This window comes from Phocoena sinus, chromosome 1, assembly GCF_008692025.1.
Source record: "Phocoena sinus isolate mPhoSin1 chromosome 1, mPhoSin1.pri, whole genome shotgun sequence".
Taxonomy (NCBI): domain Eukaryota; kingdom Metazoa; phylum Chordata; class Mammalia; order Artiodactyla; family Phocoenidae; genus Phocoena; species Phocoena sinus.
Genome location: NC_045763.1, coordinates 20409964 through 20430236, shown reverse-complemented (window position 1 = coordinate 20430236; position 20273 = coordinate 20409964). Strand labels below are relative to the sequence as shown.

The 20273-nt window shown below is 46.7% G+C and overlaps 1 protein-coding gene across 3 annotated transcripts in view; it reads left to right on the top strand.

The window, feature by feature from the left end:
• Nucleotides 1-8416, top strand: part of PAFAH2 (platelet activating factor acetylhydrolase 2) — a 32296-nt gene extending 23880 nt beyond the window's left edge. For all 3 annotated transcript variants that reach the window (XM_032640696.1, XM_032640706.1, XM_032640714.1), the window contains exon 11: nt 5904-8416. In XM_032640696.1, coding sequence (XP_032496587.1) covers nt 5904-5998 — 95 coding nt within the window. In that variant the 3' untranslated portion in view covers nt 5999-8416. The remainder of the gene's footprint in view (nt 1-5903) is intronic.
• The last annotated feature ends 11857 nt before the right edge of the window (nt 8417-20273 follow it).

The following is a 20273-nucleotide window of genomic DNA, read 5'->3' as shown; positions in this document are numbered from 1 at the left end:
GTGTGCTGCCCTGACTTGAACACGACATGCCAGATGCGGTGTGGCCAGTGCCTGGTACAGCAGGACTGTCACCTCTGAGCTCTGGACCCTAGACTTCTAGTTGGATGGCCTGAGTGTATTAACCTTTCCACCAAGTGCCAAACAAATCTGATTTGGATTGACTTTGCTTTTAAAATGTATCTGTCCTATTTCGAATGTATTGACTTTTTGAACCTAAATTTACATTTTAATATTTATGCCTGTTCATTTCATCTTGCTCATCATGAGCCATTGTGCCAGCATGGGTTTAGAGCCTTTAGGGTTAGTAGAGACCTTACAGCATCATTCTTTTTTTTTTTTTTTTTTTTTTTTTTTTTTTTTGCGGTACGCGGGCCTCTCACTGCTGTGACCTCTCCCATTGCGGTGCACAGGCTCCGGATGCGCAGGCTCAGCGGCCGTGGCTCACGGGCCCAGCCGCTCCACGGCATGTGGGATCTTCCCGGACCGGGGCGCGAACCCGTGTTCCCTGCATCGGCAGGCGGACTCTCAACCACTGCGCCGCCAGGGAGGCCCTAGAGCATCATTCTTATCACTTGGTAGGAGAGGAATGGATCCATGTCTCAAGACTTTAACAGGGCCTGATTACACGGTGCTCAGCCCACTTTCCCTGTTTCCTCTTAGGCATCATATCATTAGGGAAGAGCTAAAGATGAGAGGGGAGCCCACCATGGCATGATTGCTCTCCCCTGAGTAGCAATGTCCATTGAGCTAAGATACTCACTATTGGAGACCAGCAGAAGGTTAGGAGAGTCTTAGATTGTAGCAAGATTGTTGAGGACGTGCTTTATGCCAGGCCTTCTGCTAAGTACTTTAGTTACATTAGCATGTCTAATCCTGCAGATGGCCCTTTCTGATGGGTGCTTTTATTATTAACTCCATTTTACAGACGAGGATACTAAAGCTTAGAAAATTTAAGTAATTCATCCAAGGTTATCTGGTTAGTAAGTGGCAAAGCCCGAATGCCCCCTAGGCTGTCTGATTCGAAAGCCCAGGTGCTTCATTGCTGCACTGTTCTGGTAGTGGCTCTGCTGACCCAGGGATGCACTGAGTCTTCGGGAGACACAGAGGACAGGCCCTAACTCTGATGGAACGGAAAAGACAGCTAGGAAAGGAGGCTCCCTAGACAAAACGATGCTTGTCTTTAATGTTAGAGATGAGTAACGCTCACTAGGCAGGGAGGGGCCAAGGGTCTTCTAGACAGAGGCACAAAGACAGGTGTGGGCTTGGTCAGTTTTGAGAAGCTGTGTTTAGTGTATCTGGAGTTCAGGATAGTGAATTGTTGGAAGAGAAAGGTAGAGAAGTGGGCAGAAACCAGATCTAGAAGCCCATGTATTTGCTGAAATAAATTTGAATTTTAAAAAAAATTTATTTAATTTATTTTAAATTTATTTTTGGCTGCATTGGGTCTTTGTTGCTGCGTGCGGGCTTCCTCTAGTTGTGCCGAGTGGGAGCTACTCTTCGTTGCGGTGCACGTGCTTCTCATTGCGGTGGCTTTTCTTGTTGTGGAGCACGGGCTCTAGGTGCACAGGCTTCAGTAGTTGTGACTCACGGGCTCTAGAGCGCAGGCTCAGTAGTTGTGGTGCACAGGCTTAGTTGCTCCGCAGCATGTGGGACCTTCCCGGACCAGGGATCGAACCCATGTCCCTACATTGGCAGGCGAATTCTTAACCACTGAACCACCAGGGAAGTCCCATAAGTTTGAATTGGGCTGTGAGTGTCCTTGGTGGGTTCTAAGCAAGGGATTGTCATGATTAGACTTGTGTTTGTAGTCTGGGTGCATCACGGAGGATGGGTGAAATGGGGCAGGTTGAGAGCTGCCCAGCAAAGAGCCCAGCTAGGAGGCTCTTGCAGTATCCAAGTGATTAAGAGATAGGACAGTGAAAAAAGGCAAAGGCTCTCAGCTTGGGGTAATTAGTTTTGCTAAGAGAGAAAAGCTTTTTGGTGGCCATTTCCCACAGTACATTGTCACGTGGGAAACTAAAATAGGTTGTAGGTGGCTCAGGTGAACTTCTCACCACTTTTAAAAAATACCTGTGATCCTAAAAAATACCTCTGAGAGCACATGTTCCGCTGACACAGGGATTGTATTACCTTCTGTTAAGAAGATTGGTGTTTCTTTCATACGAACTACATGCAGCTCCTGTCTCCAGCTACTCATCCTCCCTCCCACTCTCCTGGAAGACATTTCACACCTTCCTCTTTCTCTTCAAAGTTCTAACACCTTCCCCCCATCCTGTCTCTCAGCTGCTTAACTTTGTCTCCCACTTCACTAAGAAAATGGAGGCAGTCAGTACCTCCTCAAAATCCCAACGCTGCATCTACCTACCCTCTTGCACATACTCAGCTTTCCGTCTGGTTCCTAGGTTTCTGCTCCAGTCGCCTAACTGGGCCAAGCCCTCCCCCTGCACGGTGGATGTCACCCTCTTTGGTCTGTTCAGGATGATTGTGCCAGCAATTCTTTCCTCTTTACCTTAGATCATCAAATTTTCCCCTCTGCTGGTTTATTTCATGCTGAAATTCCTCTTGAAAAGAATCTGTCTTGACCCACACTTTGCCCCCCAGTTACCACTCTGTTTCCCTGTTCCTCATGATAGCGAACTCCTCACAAGAATGTCTTCACTTTCTCTGATTCTTCTCTTCCCATTCTCTTTTTTTAATAAATTTTGGCTTGGAGATTTTTTTTTTTTAAGAAGATGTTTGGGGTAGGAGTTTATTAATTAATTAATTAATTTTTGCTGTGTTGGGTCTTCGTTTCTGTGCGAGGGCTTTCTCTAGTTGTGGCAGGCGGGGGCCACTCTTCATCGCGGTGCGCGGGCCTCTCACTGCCGCAGCCTCTCTTGTTGCGGAGCACAGGCTCCAGACGCACAGGCTCAGTGGTTGCGGCTTACGGGCCTAATTGCTCCGTGGCATGTGGAATCTTCCCAGACCAGGGCTCGAACCTGTGTCCCCTGCATTAGCAGGCAGATTCCCAACCACTGCGCCACCAGGGAAGATCCCTATTCTCTCTTGAACCTACTCTATTCAGCCTTTTGCATCCCAGTCCTCCATGAAAACTGCCTTTGCCAAGGTCACTGGTGACCTTCACAGCACTAAATCCAGCGATCACTTCTCCTCATTCCTCATCTCACTGGAACCTCAGCAGCTGCTGACAGAGTTGGTGACGCCCTCCTCTGTGAAGCCCTGTCTTTACTTCCAAGACGTCCCCCTGTGACTTCCTCCCCTCTCAGTGTCTGCTCCTCCTCCATCTGCTTTGCTGCTTCCAGGACTCAGGGCTTGGACCGCTTCTCTACCTGTATCTCCTCATGTCATCTAGTCTCATGGCTTTAAATGCCATATCTGTGCTGACAACTCTCCAGTTTATGTCTCCAGTTTGATCTCGCCCATGAACATCAGATTTATATAACCCACTACTCAACATCTCGACTTCTTAGGGACATCACACACAAGAACGGCTTTCAACTGCAGTCTTTCCCTCCTCAGTTAATAGTAACTCCATCCTTCTAGTTACTCAAACCAAAGTCCCCATTCTTTTCTCTTACACCTCCCATCTAATCCCTCAGAGAATCCTATAGGCTCTGCCTTCAAAATACAAATGGAAAGTAATCACTTGGGGCTTTCCTGGTGGCACAGTGGTTAAGAATCCGCCTGCCAATGCAGGGGACATGGGTTCGAGCCCCGGTCCGCGAAGATCCCACATGCCGCAGAGCAACTAAGCCCGCACGCCACAACTACTGAGCCTGTGATCTAGAGCCCGTGAACCACAACTACTGAGCCTGTGCTCTTGCGCCCACGAGCCACAGCTACTGAGCCCACATGCCACAACTACTGAAGCCTGCATGCCTAGAGCCCGTGCTTCGCAACAAGAGAAGCCAGCGCACCACAACGAAGCGTAGCCCCCACTCGCCACAGCTAGAGAAAGCCCGTGCGCAGCAATGAAGACCCAATGCAGCCAAAAATAAATAAATGAATAAATAAATTTATTTTTAAAAAAAGAAAGTAATCACTGGTCACCACCCCAACTACCATTCTGTCCAACTCTTCTCTCACTTAAATCACTCTAAGAGTTTCCTAACTCATCTCCCTACCGCCACCCTACACAGTCCTTTCTCAATGAAGCAGCCAGAGTGATTGTTTCAGAAAGGAAGCCAGATCTTGTCACTCCGCTGTTCAGGATCCTCCAGTGGCTCCCATTTCTCTGAGAGACAAAGCCAACACCCAGCGTCCCTCCTGCGGCTGCTCCCCGGGCCTACTTCACTGTCGCTGCACAAGCCTCCACACCCCAGGCACACTCCCGCTTCACACCTTTGCACTGCTGTTCCTGCTGCCTCAAATGTTCTTCCCGTGTAGTCTCATGGCTCACTCCCACCTCCACATTTTGCTCAAAGCTCACCTTCCTAGTGAGACTCATTTTGACAACCCTCTTTAAAATATTGTACTGGGACTTCCCTGGTGGCGCAGTGGTTAAGAATCTGCCTGCCAATGAAAGGGACACAGGTTCGAGCCCTGGTCCGGGAAGGTCCCACATGCCGCGGAGCAACTAAACCCGTGTGCCACAACTACTGAGCCCGCGTGCTGCAACTCCTGAAGCCCACACACCTAGAGCCCATGCTCTGCAACAAGAGAAGCCATTGCAATGAGAAGCCCACTCACCACAACGAAGAGTAGCCCCCGCTCGCCGCAACTAGAGAAAGCCCGTGCGCAGCAATGAAGACCCAACACAGCCAAAAATAAATAAATAAATAAATTTATTAAAAAACACAAAAAACAACCCAAAAAACCATTGTACTGTCCCTTCCTCCTGTCACCCCCATCTCCCGGCCACCAGCACTGCTTCTGTCTGGCTTTCATTTTTGCCACAGCGCTGCTCACCTTTTCATATCCTATGTAGTTTGTTTTGTTTGTTGTTATCTCTGCCTCCTAGATTGTGAGCTCTGAGAGGATGAGGGTTTCTATTTGTCTGTGGCTGTATTTTTGGCACCAAGAACAAACCGTGGCACATAGTGGTGTGCTCGGTAATTTTTGTATTAATGAATATGTCGCTCTGTTTGCCGAGGACCTGTTCCATGCCAGGTTCTTGGCAGGGCCCTGGGGATCTGAAGCTGAAGGAGAGTGGTCGCTGCCTTCTGTCCCAGGTTTTTTGTTTGTTTTGAACAAAAACACCATTTGCCTGCTCAGCTGTGTCCTACTCCCTCAGCCTACGGCCTTGGACCCTTTCTGACTGTTCTCGCCAAGTCATTAGATCCATCTGCCCGTGGTCCCAGGGCCCTCTGTTGAACTGTACCCGGTGTTCTGCTGCTTCATGATGTTGCTGTCCTGTGCCCTTCACTGACGTGGCCCCGCTTCCACACTCACTGGTTGGCGTGTGAAGGATCTGTTCTTGCTCAGCAATATCCATGGGCTTGGAAGTGGGCTTTCCACTTTCTCACCCTTTCTGACCGGGGTTTGAATTCTGTCTCTACCACTCACCATCTGTAATGGCTTTGGACAAATCAGGTAGCTTCACCGAGGCTCAGTTTCCTCAACTGTGAAATAGGGCCAATATGGTACTTAACACATAGGGATATTATGAAAATTAAATGAAACAATGCATGTTTAGCAAAGTTCCTGGAATGAGTTATCCTTCAATAAGTGCTACCTTCTGTTATTATTATCGTTACTGAGTTGTTATGGGTCAAGCAAGTCATTTATGAAGCACATGTATGAATAGTAGTTGTCATTATTTCTTCCACCATCACAGCCACTGTAACCAGTCCTTTTAGTATCCCAGGTGCTCCTCTCTCTAGTGTGACCCACTAAATCCATGGTAGCTACTCTTTGATCTAACCTTACAACCGTTTACCTAACCTGGATTTTTTCTCATTCAGACCTGAACGAGGACTATGACCGATGGAACAACCTCATTGAAGGCATCGGACCATCACTAACCCCAGGGGCCCCACACCATCTGTCCAGCCTGTAGGCACAACGGGTCATTTGTGAAAGGTCACTGAGCTGAGTTCCCATTGGGGGCCTGCCCAGGGACACCCATGTCCTCCTATCAGGAGGTGGTCATCGTGAGCCTTCTGCACAGATTGAGAGGATGTAATCACACTGCTGATTGGATAACCGGGTACTTGGATCTTGGACTTGTTGATCGTAAACTCATGTTGGGACTTGGGTCACTCACTGATTGGCAAACTGACTTTCTGGGGACTGAGCCCTGATGGTGTGGGGAGCAAGCAGTGGGACGGGGCAAGGGAGGACCCAAGCCCCAGGCTGAGCACTGTGAACGCTGTTAACCCAGCCAGCTGACTCCCTCATCTTGGGCCAGTGTGGCTTCTGCAGTGGAAGAAATGGAGCCAAAGGATGGAGGGAAAAGTCCCACTACCTGGACCTCTAGCCCAACCTGCTGCTATTTCTTCCTCCCCCTCCCCCTTCTCCCTCCCCAGTGTTGCTTGGTGAGTTCTAAACACTTTAGGTAGCTTTCTAGGATATGGACCACCATCAGATTTTCTGTTTATTTTCAAGCCTTCTCACTGCATGAAACATAGTCTCAGGCATTTAGTCAGGATGAAGTTATACTTGTGAGCCCGTGGAAGGGGCAGACAGCGTTGTCCTGATAGCATAAGGAGAGAGGCTGGAGGGCAACGGGTACCTCAGAAGCTCTGAATGTCTTAGAGTCTTGCTGAAAATGTAGCTTGACAGGAAACAACAGACGTAGGTTGGGGTGGAGAAGGGAGAATAGCATTGTTAAGTAGCCATTTGATCAGGCCCTCACCACGACAGTGAGGGAGTTTGGTCGGTTCGAATTCAGGAAGCCTTCCCTAGAGAGAAGTCTTAGGACTTGCCTCTTACCTCAGATATCGTGAGCCTCCAACTTGCGCGGAATCAGGGTGCTGTAGTTGTCTTCTGGCTCTGAGGCCTTAGTCTCAAATTTAAGTCAAGATATAGGTTGAATTTCCATTCTGTTCCATTTTTAATATGAATGATATTAATACTCATGTTTGCCTAATGATATGTTTGCCTAGAATATTTTCTGTATTTAAACTGCATTACAGCAAGATGGGGAGCCATCTGGAAGTAACTTTTCCTTCTGTCTTTCTTTGATTGCTTACCGCTTGTACCCATGTGGAAAAAAACTTTGAAAGGAAAGGAAGTCTTCCTAGTGATCTAGTTCAAAGCCGTCTGGGAACATCAACCTGAAACACCCCTCTCCACTACTCTAGACCTCTCACCTTGGTCCAAGTAGGGCACCCCAGAGGAAGCAAGAGGAAATGCGCCTCTATGCAACAGGGCCAAGGTCAGTGTCACCAAAGCAAGCTGGGACTGTCTCCCATCTCTCAACAGCTATTCTTTCTCAGAGGTGAAACACCAGATCCATTGAGGCTGTGGACCTACCTGGGGAGGATCTGTGGATTCCAGTGAGACACAGCATAAGGAGAATATCGTTAAAGCCCTGGCTCTAGAGTTCTATAGCGTGGTTTTGAGTCCAGGCTTCACCACTGCTAGCTGGGTAAATTTGAGCAAATTATGTTCTCTTTTTAGTCTCAGTTCCTGCATTTCTAAAATGAGGATCTGCATTCTGAATAGTTAGGAGGATTAAGTGAAAAGATGTATAACCCATGGATTATTTAAAAGTATGTTTCCTACTTTCCAAACACGTGAGATTTTCCTAGTTACCCAATGGCTGTTGTTTTCTAGCTTAACTGCTTTTGGTCAGAGAAAATGACCCACGTGGTTTTCATTCTGAGACTTGCTTGTTGCCTCGGTGTGAGGTCAATTTTGTAAATGTTCCATGTATACGTAATAAGGCTGTACATTCTCAAGTTGCTGCCTCGCTGTTTTTACTCAAGAACACATTATGGATTTCCTTCTATGAGAGCACATACAGATATATTGTAGGGCCTTTTAACCCCTAGACAGGGACCAGAGCCCCTCAGCAATCACAGAACCAGTAGAAGCCATCCCTTGTGCCTGGGGCTGGTTCTGCAGACGCTGAGAAGTCAGTTCTGACAGCATTAGAGCGTGAGACCCAACTTCTGCCTTAGACCCATAAATAATGCAGGTATATTTTGTAAAGACCTGGACCCTTCCTAGAGAAAGAAGTTGTTCGGAAACTGGATCCATCTCCTCTATTTAGTTCATGTTCTGGTAATGACTCATTTATCTGATGTCATTGGAGTAGGTGAATTTTCCTCACTGAAAATTATCCTTTAAGTCACACAACATTATATTGACTATAATATTGAAGGGTAATTTACCAGAAACATAATGCTCACATTTCTTAATGTGATCTGACCTCATTTAACTTTTTAGAATGTTTCAGTCAGGATAGATTCAATTATACAGTAGTAACAAGCAATTCCAGGAAGCAATAAAAGTTTATTTCTTGCCTGTGCTTCTTGTCCTCTGTGGGTCAGCTCGAGACTCTCCTCTGCATCATTTTTTGTTGTTGTTGTTGCGGTACGCGGGCCTCTCACTGCTGTGACCTCTCCCGCTGCAGAGCACAGGCTCTGGATGCGCAGGCCCAGCGGCCACGGCCCACGGGCCCAGCCTCTCCGCGGCATGTGGGATCCTCCCGGACCGGGGCACGAACCCGTGTCCCCTGCATCGGCAGGCGGACTCTCAACCACTGCGCCACCAGGGAAGCCCATCCTCTGCATCATTTTTATCCTCACTTGGGGAACCAGGCTGGCAGAGCTGCCATTATCTGGAAATGTTGCCATTGGCCATGGTGGAACAGGAAGAGAACACGGTGAAGCACCCACTTAGCCCTTAAAGCTCCTGCCCAGAAATGACCCTCATTATTTCCATTCACATTTCATTGGCCAGAGCTAATCATCTGGCCGTACCTAACATTCCATACCATCCCCAGAGAACAAAAACACCTGTGACCAGGTCTAATGCCAGCGCAGTGGCGCCCTCTGATCTGTGAAGATATGGAGAGCCGTTTGCACCTACACTACGTGGCTCCCAGCTGCTGGCCTCTTAGTTCTTTTCATTGCTTTTCATAGTTTGTGTTGTCTCCCTTGTGGTCAGCCTGCCAGCCATTACTCTTCACTGCCTTGACTGTGCCACCCCCCAGCAGCTCTCCCTGTTCACTTCAAATTTATAACTTCTGATCAGCCATGTTATTTACAACTGTCTCAAGTAAAACTAAATAGTCACTGAGAGAGGGCTTTAGGGACGTTCCTGCAACTAGAATGCACTGCCTTTAGTGCTTAGACTTTGTAATCCTTCCTTTGACTGCTCAGAGGGGGTATCACAGGCCTTTGGTCTTTTGTCCGGTTTTTTGTTAGCTTCCAGGGAATCAGAGGGCACCAGTTAAATGGCCTTTTAAATAAGCAAGGTAATCCTGCATATTAATTGACATGTGCTGATAAATTGCATTCTAGTGAATCCTTTCCAAAAGCAAAGAAGATGTCTCGGGTTTCTTTTGCATCTTCTTGTTCCCCATCCTGTTACAGGACCATACCTGTGGAGGCATCCTAATGGTATAGGTATATTGTGAAGTTTCTGTGTACAGAGTGGTGTGTCAGTCAGGAAGGATGGTAAGTAAATACAGGATGGGATGAAATTCCTCATCCCTCCCACTTCCTGGACGTGTCAGGCTAAGACTGATGGGGTTCTTGTTATGCTCTCAGCACTCCCCAAACCCCTTGCCAGCATGTGTCCTGATACAGCTCCCCTGCTTGCCCTTCTTCAAGAAGACTACTGGGCTCTTGAAATGTCAATTGATGGATTCCAACTCTATGTCTTGGCCTTGTGGGGACCTTCGTCTGCCCCCTTTTTCTTCTGGGGCACCACTTACCCCTGGGCCTGCAAAGTCACAGACAGACAGGAGAGGCCCATACTCTGTACTTGGGATGTAGGAAGTCAGTAGGAAGCTCACTTCTGTCCCATCACAGCCAGATGCAGAGGCGAAATGTCCCTGGCCATAGCTGCATGGAAAACGGTATTATCATCATTGTAATAGCCAACATTTATTGGGCCCTTACTGTGTGTCCCAGACTGTGCTCAGAGCTTTACCTGCACCATCTCATTTGCTGTTCACAGTAAGCCCATGAGGTCAGGTGGTATTAGCCTCATTTTATGTATGAGGAAACAGCCATAGAGAAGTGATTTGATCAAGCTCTCACCAGAAGGAATTTGGCAAAACTGGAATTTAGGCATCAAAATCCAAGCTCTTAATCACTGGGCCATACGGCCTAATAGATACACTTGGTTTTGCACCTTCCCCATCTCTTTAAACTGTCAGGTTCTGGACTTCCCTGGTGGTGCAGTGGTTAAGAATCTGCCTGCCAATGCAAGGGACACGGGTTGGAGCCCTGGTCCGGGAAGATCCCACATGCCGCGGAGCAACTAAGCCCGTGTGCCACAATTACTGAGCCTGCGCTCTAGAGCCGGCAAGCCACAACTACTGAGCCTGCACGCCACCACTACTGAAGCCCGCACACCTAGAGCCCATGTTCCGCAACAAAAGAAGCCATCGCAATGAGAAGTCCGCGCACCGCAACGAAGAGTAGCCCCCGCTCGCCACAACTAGAGAAAGCCTGCACGCAGCAACGAAGACCCAACGCAACCAAAAATAAATATAAATAAATAAATAAATTTACAGAAAAAATAAACTGTCAAGTTCTGAGGAGTGTAATTTCATGAGATTGAACCAAGAAGGTCAAACTCTCCAGCAATTTCTATATGACTTGTACTGAGATTCAGCAATATCCTTAGTGCTACTGAGAGGTGGGTTTTGGGGAGAGAACTGAGCTTTGCCGAGGACTGTGGGCCAGGTGCTCTGCTGATTTGCCAGATGAGGAAAACAGTTCAGGGACGAAGAACATGGTCAGAAATCAGACAACTCCACCGCTATTAGCCCTGTGACTCTATGCTAATTTGTTCACTTTTATGAGCTTCAACTTCCTCATGTGTAAAATGGGAATTCTGGTAGTATTTACCTCTTAGGGTTGTTGTAATAATTGAATGAAATAATGCATGTTAAGCGCTTAGCACAGTGTGTATATTAAGGGCTTAATAAACATTAGCCATCACTAGTATTGTTCTTTTTTTTTTTTCTCACGGGCCCAGCTGCTCCACGGCATGTGGGATCTTCCCAGACTGGGGCACAAACTCGTGTCCCCTGCATCGGCAGGCGGACTCAACCACTGCGCCACCGGGGAAGACCCACTAGTATTGTTTTATTTGGTCCTCCTTACAAACCCATAAGGTTAGGTATAATCTGCCCTTGTGCTGAATGGCCCCAAATGGTCTCAGTCTAATTCTTATTCCAGCTTCTCCAGTTTCAGTGAGCTTCCTCACATGAAGCTTGCTAACTGCCACTCGGCTACTACTGTCGTGGGAAGGTGGAGCTAGATGGAGATAGACAGTTTTTCCATTCTTTTCGCTCTGATCTCCCTGCTCCTCACATCAAAAAATCAAAATCCACACCACAGTTCTAGCTGTGCAAGTTCTCTTCACCACCAGGGAGAGGCTACACTCCTAAGTTCTGGTTTGGGTTTTAATTTCACACCCTATCATCCAAACACACACATCTAAGCACCAGATGTAAACTGAAGGTCCTGAAATGTTGAGTGGGAGATTCAGAGAAGGTCTGTGTAGAAGTTGGCCAAAGGGACGAAGACCTGGGGATAGGGAGTTTGTTGTAGAGGCTAGTTTATGAATTTTTGTCTGCTGCCTTTGAGTCTGAGGTCAGGGGGTTAAAGTGCCCCGTGACCTCCTCAGGAGAAACTCCCAGGCCTGAGAATGGCCTGTGAATGACCTCTGCACAGCTCTCTCCCTCGCTGCCATATCCGATTCCTGTGAAGTCCTCTTGTTTCTTCCCTCGCCATGGTGCTCACGCCCAGCCCATCCTTTCCATTTCACTTGAGTTTCGTCCCTCCATCAACTCACCCTGGAATAATTTTTACAGCCTCCTGGACTCGAACGTCTCTTTGCCCTTGCATTCTGCCGCCAGATCTGCCTGACACACCATTTTTTTTTTTTTTTTTTTTTTTGTGGTACGCGGGCCTCTCACTGTTGTGGCCTCTCCCGTTGCGGAGCACAGGCTCCAGACGCGCAGGCTCAGCGGCCACGGCTCACGGGCCCAGCCACTCCGCGGCATGTGGGATCCTCCCGGACCAGGGCACGAACCCGTGTCCCCTGCATCGGCAGGCGGACTCGCAACCACTGCGCCACCAGGGAAGCCCGACACACCATTTTCATAACAAAATACCAGCCTGGAAGTGTGGTCTAACAGAAAGATGACCAAACTAATTGTCTGGAGCCCCGGGTTCTTGTCTTGACTCTCTCCCTGTCCCTCACTCTGTGACCTGTGTGTATGCTTTCCTTTCATGACTTCAGCTTCCCTATCTGCCAGCTGGGATGTGGGGTGGTCAACGGTGACAACTCCGTCACCGAGTTGTCAAGAATCTACAAGATTCCCTTTCCTCTGTAGAACTGCATCTGTGCCCCTTGCTGTCTGTTCTCGCCTCACCTCTCCTGTCCTCTGCTTCTTTACCATGCATTCTTCTTTTTCCCCTTAATATGCCCACCCATCCCCCAGACAAATATGCATGCCCTTTCTCGTGATGTTTTTGTGCTTGCGGGGCCTCCCAGCCTCCTTTCTGTGCATCCAAACACCACGATTCGTTTAGGCCCATTTCGAGTTCCACCTCGTCCACGAGAGCCTTCTTGATTAGATTCAGCTAACATTTGATCTCTTGGCCTCCTGCTCCCCAAGAGACATAGATTCTGTGCCATATTTAGTATTTCACTTTATTACATTATTCCAGGAGCAGGACCCATCTGTTGGATGGGAAAAGCATCCTCTTGTTGACTGACATGGGGAGCAGAGATTGCTGTCCCCTCCCCACATGCCCTATCAGCAGGCTTCTTGTTCCCCAGCCAGACTTGGGAGCAGCTGGTGTTCGTCCAGCCCTCAGATGTCTCCAGCTGCTCCTGCTTCCTTTTTTTTTTTTTTTTTTGGTTTTCCCAGATCCCAGCTGTGGGGCCCAGGGCAGAGCCAGTGACAGAGCGGCCAAGGGCAGGTGGAGTAAACTGAGATCCATGGACATGTAGCATTTGAGAGTTAAAAAGAGGGCAAAACTGAGCACAAATCCCACCAGTGTTGAATGAAGGAAAGCAGTTTGCCAGCTTATTTTTCCCATCTTGCTTTCATCTAAAAAAAGAAGCTGCTCAGAAATACAGTCCTCAGCCTGCTAAACCAGATGGTCCCTAGATGCTCAGCCTGCCAAGTGTGCATGTATAATTATTCATTTTCATGGAATCACACCCAGGTCTGAATTCAGACACTGACACTTTCTTTTGCCATTTGATCTAGAGCCAGTGAACCCTTCTGAGCCTTTCTTTCTTTTTCTGTAAAATGGGGTCACTAGGGTCTGCCTTGCCCACCTCGGGATTTTTTGGGGGGAGAGGGTTTCAATATAAAATGTAAGAGCACTTTGTAATTTACAAAGCACTAGACAAGTATATGTTGCTGTTAATAAAAGGGCCATATTTTGTTTTTGCCATAGCGTGCTACTACTTAGTGAGCACTTGTTCTGTGCCAGATACTGTGCTAAGTGTTTTACCTACCTTGTGGCATTTAACCCTAACAACATTCCTGGAAAGAAGTGCATGTTGTCCATACAACAGGTCAGGAGAGTGAGGTTCACAAAGATTTGCTAGTCCAGCCATAGTCACCGGGCATGTACGTAAGTGCTGGAGCCAGGAACCTAAACTTTTGGGTTCCAAAAGCAGTGCTCTTAATTCCTGTTCATTCCTATCTAACAAAAAGAAAGCAGTTCTTTACCCTATGGAAGCTAAAATACCCCACAGTTTGATCTCCAGTAAATGTCCTAAGCAGTTGGGTCATGCAAAGAGTCATTCCTGTTGAAGACCTGACTGGGTCCTAACAGTATACCTTGAGTTGCTTTTCTAGCAGTAGAGGTAGCCTGGTTCCATCCATCCATCCACTCATATAAAGTTAACAGTTCAGACAACATATCTATTAGTACTGTACTCTATAAACAACGGAGCCAACCAGCTGGCAGAAAAAAAATTTTAAGTCTCTAACCCACATATTGTAGATTCACGATTTCCAGCTCTAGATGCACATCAGAATCACTTTGGAACTATATAAAAATACAGATGCCCTGGCCGTGTCTCCAGAGACTCAGAGAAGCTCATTCAGAAGGAATAATGTGGGGACCAAGTGTGTGTGTGTGTGTGTGTGTGTGTGTGTGTGTGTGTGTGTGTGTGTGAGATAAACTCTAGGGGTATTTCTGATATGCAAGGGTTTTGAAAACGCTTGCTATGGTTGAACACTATTACCCTATTTTACCTTCTTTTATGGATCAGGAGTAATTGCTAGCTGGAAATATAGAATCATTAAATTTTAGAACTGGAAGAGCCCTTACATCTTTTGGTCCAAGAGGAAACCAAATCTCAGAAAAATTCATCAGGTAGTTGCCAGACTTTAAAATCCAGATCTTTTGACTTCCAGTCTAGTGCTTTAGATACATCCATGGGTAAAGGGTTTTGTCGAAGTATTAAGAAAACCCTCAGGACCCATTCACCATGACATCCATGATTTCCAGCCACCATACCTTGGAGTTTTTGTAGGGAAGGAGCCTGGACTAGACTCAAATGGCCGTTCTCATATGTGTTCATTCATTCTATAAGTGCTTACCGAAGCCGGCATTATGGCTGGCCCTGTCCTCCTGGAACTGGATCTAGAGGGCAAGAAAGGCAAGTCATAGGAGGGCCCCGTGTGATGAGTGCTATAATAGGGAGCGTATCAAGCTCAGAAGTGGCACACAGTGTTCGATTCAACTTCAGCAGAGGAGAGGCTAAAAAGTCTTCACAGAGTATCATATACTTGAACTTGTCATTTGTATTAGTTAGCTATTGCTGTATAATAAATTACCCCCAAATTTAGCAGCTTAGAACGCAAACATTATCTCACACTTTATGGCTCAGGAATTCTAGAATGGCTTAGCTGAGTGGTTCTGGCTTAAGATCTCTCATGAGGTTGCAGTCAAGATGTCAGCTGGGATTTCTGTCGTCTGAAGGCTTGACTAGGATTGGAGGATCCACTTCCAAGCTGGCTCACTCACATGGCTGTTGGCAGGAGGCCTCAGTTCCTTACCACGTGGAGCTCTCCGTAGGGCCGCTGAAGACACGGCAGCTGGCTTCTCCCAAAGCAAGTGATCCAAGAGAGGATAAGGTGGAAGCTGCAATGTCTTTTATGACCTATCCTTGGAAGTCATACTCCATCATATCCACACAGGTCAGGCCTATTCAGTGTGGGAGGGGACCACACAAGGGCATGAATACAACAAGGTGGGGATTATTGGGGGCCATCTTGGAGGCTGGCTGCCTTGTTGTTGAAGACGAATGGAGTTTTCCAGATAGATGAGGGAGAAGAAAGGCCTTCCAGGCAGAGGAAATAACATGTAAAGGCACAGAAATGTAAACATTAGAGCGGAGCATGGTCAGGACATCGTAATTGGCTTGGAGAAAACAGGTGAGAAATAGGGATATAGGGGCGCTTACTGAAGAAATCAGAGAAGGCCTTCTATGCCAAGCGAAGGAGTTAGGCCTTTATCAGGTAGACCAGTGGTTTTCAAACGTTTCTGCATATTGGAATCACGTGAGGAAATTTTAAAACTTCCAATGCCAAAGCTGCACCTGTATCAATTAAATAAGAATCTCTGGGAGTGGACCCGGACACCAGCAGTTTTTAAAGTTTCTCACTTGATTCCAATATGCAGCCAAGGTTGAGAAGCAGTGCAACCTCTGCTCACCTAGGAGAAGAACTATTAGAACCAGAAAGGCCCTGTCATCAGTACTCACCCCCTCACTCAGGTATTACACGTTTCATCATCTCTACCAACAAGTAAGCAGAAATAGCTAAACTTTAGCAGCCCCGAGTAAGTTCTCAGCATCCTAAATTGCCTGTTATTTATAAACTTCCAAACCTAATGTTGATGCCAATGTTCTTAGATTAACATAAGCACTCTAGAGGGTTTTTTTTCTCCCCACTTAACACTGTGCCATATATGCATTTCTGCGTGGTCCTCACATCCAACAGTCTGAGGCAGTAGCGTGTAAAGGTTAGGGGCACGGCCCTCCGAGTCAGAAGGACCTCTGGGTCTGAGTCCTGAGGACATCACTTATCAACCTGTTGGGTGATTTAGCCTCTCCAGGCTTCAGTTAATGCATCTGAAAGATGGTGATAATGCCTACCTCAAAAGATACTTGATGTTAAGTGAGATCATGTGTGTCAAGACCTCTGCCTCGTGCCTGGCATGTAGTTAGTGTTTAATAAATGTTTGTTATTATTCAGCATTCCAAATGGCATTTTAACACTCTGTTGCATCAACTCTCCCCCGCCTCCCCTCCCCCTCCCTGAGTCTGCTTAGCAGTTCTCTCCGTTGCCAGGGTATTTGAGCCATTTCTAGTTGTTTTTAGCTATAATATTATACATTTCTTTGTAGAAATTGGTGGGGTGTTTTTTTTTTAAGTTATTTCCCTAACTTATTAGGTGTGGAATCTGAAGATTGGAGAGGTAAAGTAACTTGTCAAACAAAGGTCATACTGCTTTTTAGTGGCAGAGCTAGGACTAGGGACCAGGTCCCAGACACCCTGAGTCTTAACCGTTTGTTCTTTCTACCCTGCCACCCAGCCCCCAGACTCACAGGAGACTTGAAGCCTGGCCCTTCTTGCCTTCTATTCTCCAGGCTGAATGAGTCAGATGTCCCATTGTATCCTCTGACACCTCCTGTCCCACCCTCTCATGATCTTAGAGGTCCCTCATCATCCCAGTATAATCGGAGCAGCGTCTCTTCTCGTCCCCTGGGGAGTGGGAGCAGACGACGACTAATGCTTTGGAGACCCGGACTCATCTCTCGGCCCTTCTGGATCTCTGTTGGTTGATGTTGTGCCGTCAGACAGGGATGGGGGTCCTGTCTGATTCAGACATACCCCTCCCTCCTACCTGGACTGCTGTCTGACTTTATCAAACCCACCTTCTCAGAACAGTAGAGTTTAAAGGGACCAGAGAGACCATTCTCTATCCCAGCCCCTGTTATTTTAGAAAGTGAAGAAACTGAGGCTCAGTGATACAGGTTGATCAGTAGCAGATCTGGGACTGGGACCCGAGCCTCCTGACTTCCAGTGTGGTGTTGGGGAGAGGGCACTGGAGCCAGGCAGGCCGGGGTGTGAGTCCCAGCTGTGTGAACTTGGGCAAGTGAGTTAAATGATGCTCAAGTTCCTTTTCTGTAAAACGGCGATACCCAGCTCGAGGATGTTACGAGGGTTAAATGAGACAATGAATGCAGAGAATGGAGCTCTGTGCTCAGTAAATGGTAGTTATTAGGTACAGCACAGTAGTTATTAGGTATTAGGATTTAGAGCTTGGGCTTTGGAATCAGAGAAACTATTCAAATCCTGGACACCCATTTATCAGCTACGTGGTCTTGGACGACTTGGTTTAAGGAGATCTTGCTTTAACAAGAGCTAGTACTTACTGAATTTCCTTTTTCCAGGCGTTATGCCAAGTGCCTTAGAGATCTCATGTAACTTTCCCAACAATTTTTTGAGATAGGTAACATCGATATTCTGATTTTATGAATGAAGATACTGAGGCATGAATCAATTTATTTTCTGATTAATCTCTAGTTTGAATTCTTTTCTGCAAAACACACCCCTCTTCTCTCCCTCATTGCCTAAGAATTTTCCCCTGCCTTTGAGCTTTGGAACAGGCTATAGTCTCTCTCTCTCTCTCTCTTTTTTAAAATTTTATTTACTTTAGGCTGCATTGGGGCTTCGTTGCTCTAGTTGCGGCAAGTGGGGGCTACTCTTCGCTGCGGCGTGCAGGCTTCACATTGTTGCGGAGCAAGGCTCTAGGCACGTGGGCTTCAGTAGTTGCAGCACGCAGCTCGGTAGTTGCGGCACGTGGGCTCTAGGGTGCACGGGCTTCAGTAGTTGTGGCACACGGGCTTAGTTGCTCCCTGGCATGTGGGATCTTCCCAGACCAGGGATCAAACCTGTGTCACCGGCTTGGCAGGCAGATTCGTAACCACTGTGCCTCCAGGGAAGTCCCCAGGCTATAGTCTCTTAAATGACCCCTCACCCCCTTCTCTTCACCGAGTTCTCTTCCTCTACTCTTTCCAGCATTGCTGCTAACTCTCCTCCTCTAAGAATCCTACTTTGTAGGCCTCATACCAGCTGCCCCAGCATCTTCTCTCTCCTGTCTGCTGTCAGCTGTGGATCTATTCCTCAGGTTTGTTAGTTTTACTTTTCTTGGTATGTATCTCCTATCCAGGTCCTCGTGGTGCACCCTGGTTCCCCCTTAACACAAAGCACTTCCCATGGGACAAGTGTCCCTGGCCAATGTAATGCAACCAACATCATACCTGCTTCTGTCACTGCTGGACCAGGTGCTGGGTGCTGTCCTGACCCTTGAAGCCAGGCTGACAAATCACATACTGCTTACCCCTGCTCCACAAAAGCGAGACTCAGATTTCACACCCAAAATGTGCAAGTCTGAAAACATGAGTGCTGGCAAAAATGTGGAGCATTGGACCACTCATACCCTTCTGGTGGGACAACCACCCTGGAAATATGGAGTCGAAGATGCTCATATCCTCCAATCAGCAAGTGGCATATGTCTAAAGAAATCCTTGCTCACACATACCCGTGTACAAGGAAGCACATACAAAAATGGTTCTTGCAGCATATAAATGTTTCTTCATAACAAAAGCTATTGCTTCCCAGAAAGCTCCAGCTAGAGTTTTTAAAAATAATGAAAATACTGAATTTTTAAAAAATCACACTTCATTAAATGTTTTATTGTGGTAAAATATATATAACATAAAATTTACCATTTAACCATTTTTAAGTGTACTGTTTTGTGATATTAAGTACATTCAGGTTGTTGTGCAACCCCAAAATCACGTTTTCTAATGTGCATATGTTTAAATATCTAGATGGTAGAACCTAGTCAATTAGGAAATACGTTCGTGATTAACAAAACATTAAATAGCCCCTATTTTCAGTCATCTTAGCCTCTAACTGCCTCTTTTTTCCTGTTGACATATAGATATGTGTTGTTATTTTTTTCCTCTCTAATCCTTGTGCTTCTATTTTTTCCAACTTTAAATTATGAAAAAATTCAAACAGAGACAAGCTAAAATAAAAATACAAGGAACACCTTTAAATCCACCACCTGGATTTAATAATATGGAGGCTCTTCTCATTCTTCTTCAGTTTATGAAACGCCACCTTCATAAGTCTCTAAGGTTAGTTTCTCTCTTTCCTGTCTCCCATTCAGGTCCATTTCGTGCTGGGATTCCTTTTCCATTTTGCTAGAGTATGCATACTTTTTTGAAATGAAGCATGAGAGCGAAACTTGTAGGACCTCAATCTTGTGTATGCTCATTTGGCTGGGGAAAGAATTCTAGGTTCAAATTCATTGTTTCTCTCAGAACTTTGAAGAACTCACTTTTTTGTCTTCCAGCATACAGTATTGTAGGTAAGAGATCTGATGCCAATCTAAGTCTTGGTCCTTTATTTCCAGAAACTTTGGAGGCTGACCTTTATCCTCAAAGGTCAGAAACTTCACCAATATATGCCTAGTTATGCATCTCTTTTTGATCGAAAGACATTTATGAATAAAGGAATTGGTTGATTGGTATACACAGATAGCTGGTTTAGGTTTCCTCTGAAGCATGTAAGTTTTCCTTTCACAGAGGATCTCTCTCCTGAGTGGGAGGTCTGACCGTGGGCTCTGACAAGCGGACAGGGCCTGTCAATAAGAGGCTTCTCTTTAGGCAGTCTTGGGATCTCCATAAGTGCCAAGATAAAGAGTGGAATAATGTGTTAGGGGTCTGTTCGTTGCAACTGACAGAAAACAGACTTGATCCAGTTTAAGCAAAGAGAATTTATTGGCTTAGGAAGTTTGAAGTGGGGTTGCTGACTGCATGGTGGCAACATGGCTGCCAGCAGCCCCAGATTCCCTTCATCCTTACAGTCCATGATCCTGGAGGAAGACCCTGAAGATGTTCTCTCCAGGGATCATATTGTTAGACCCCATGGAAGTAGGCTGACTCTGCTTGGATTCCGTACCCTCCTCTTGGACCAGTCACTGTGGACAGGAGTTAGGTACTGAAATTGGCCAGGCCTGAGCCGTGGCCCACCTCTGATGCCTGGGGCAGGCATGGCACTGTGACTGACTGTTTCCAGAACCATGGGAT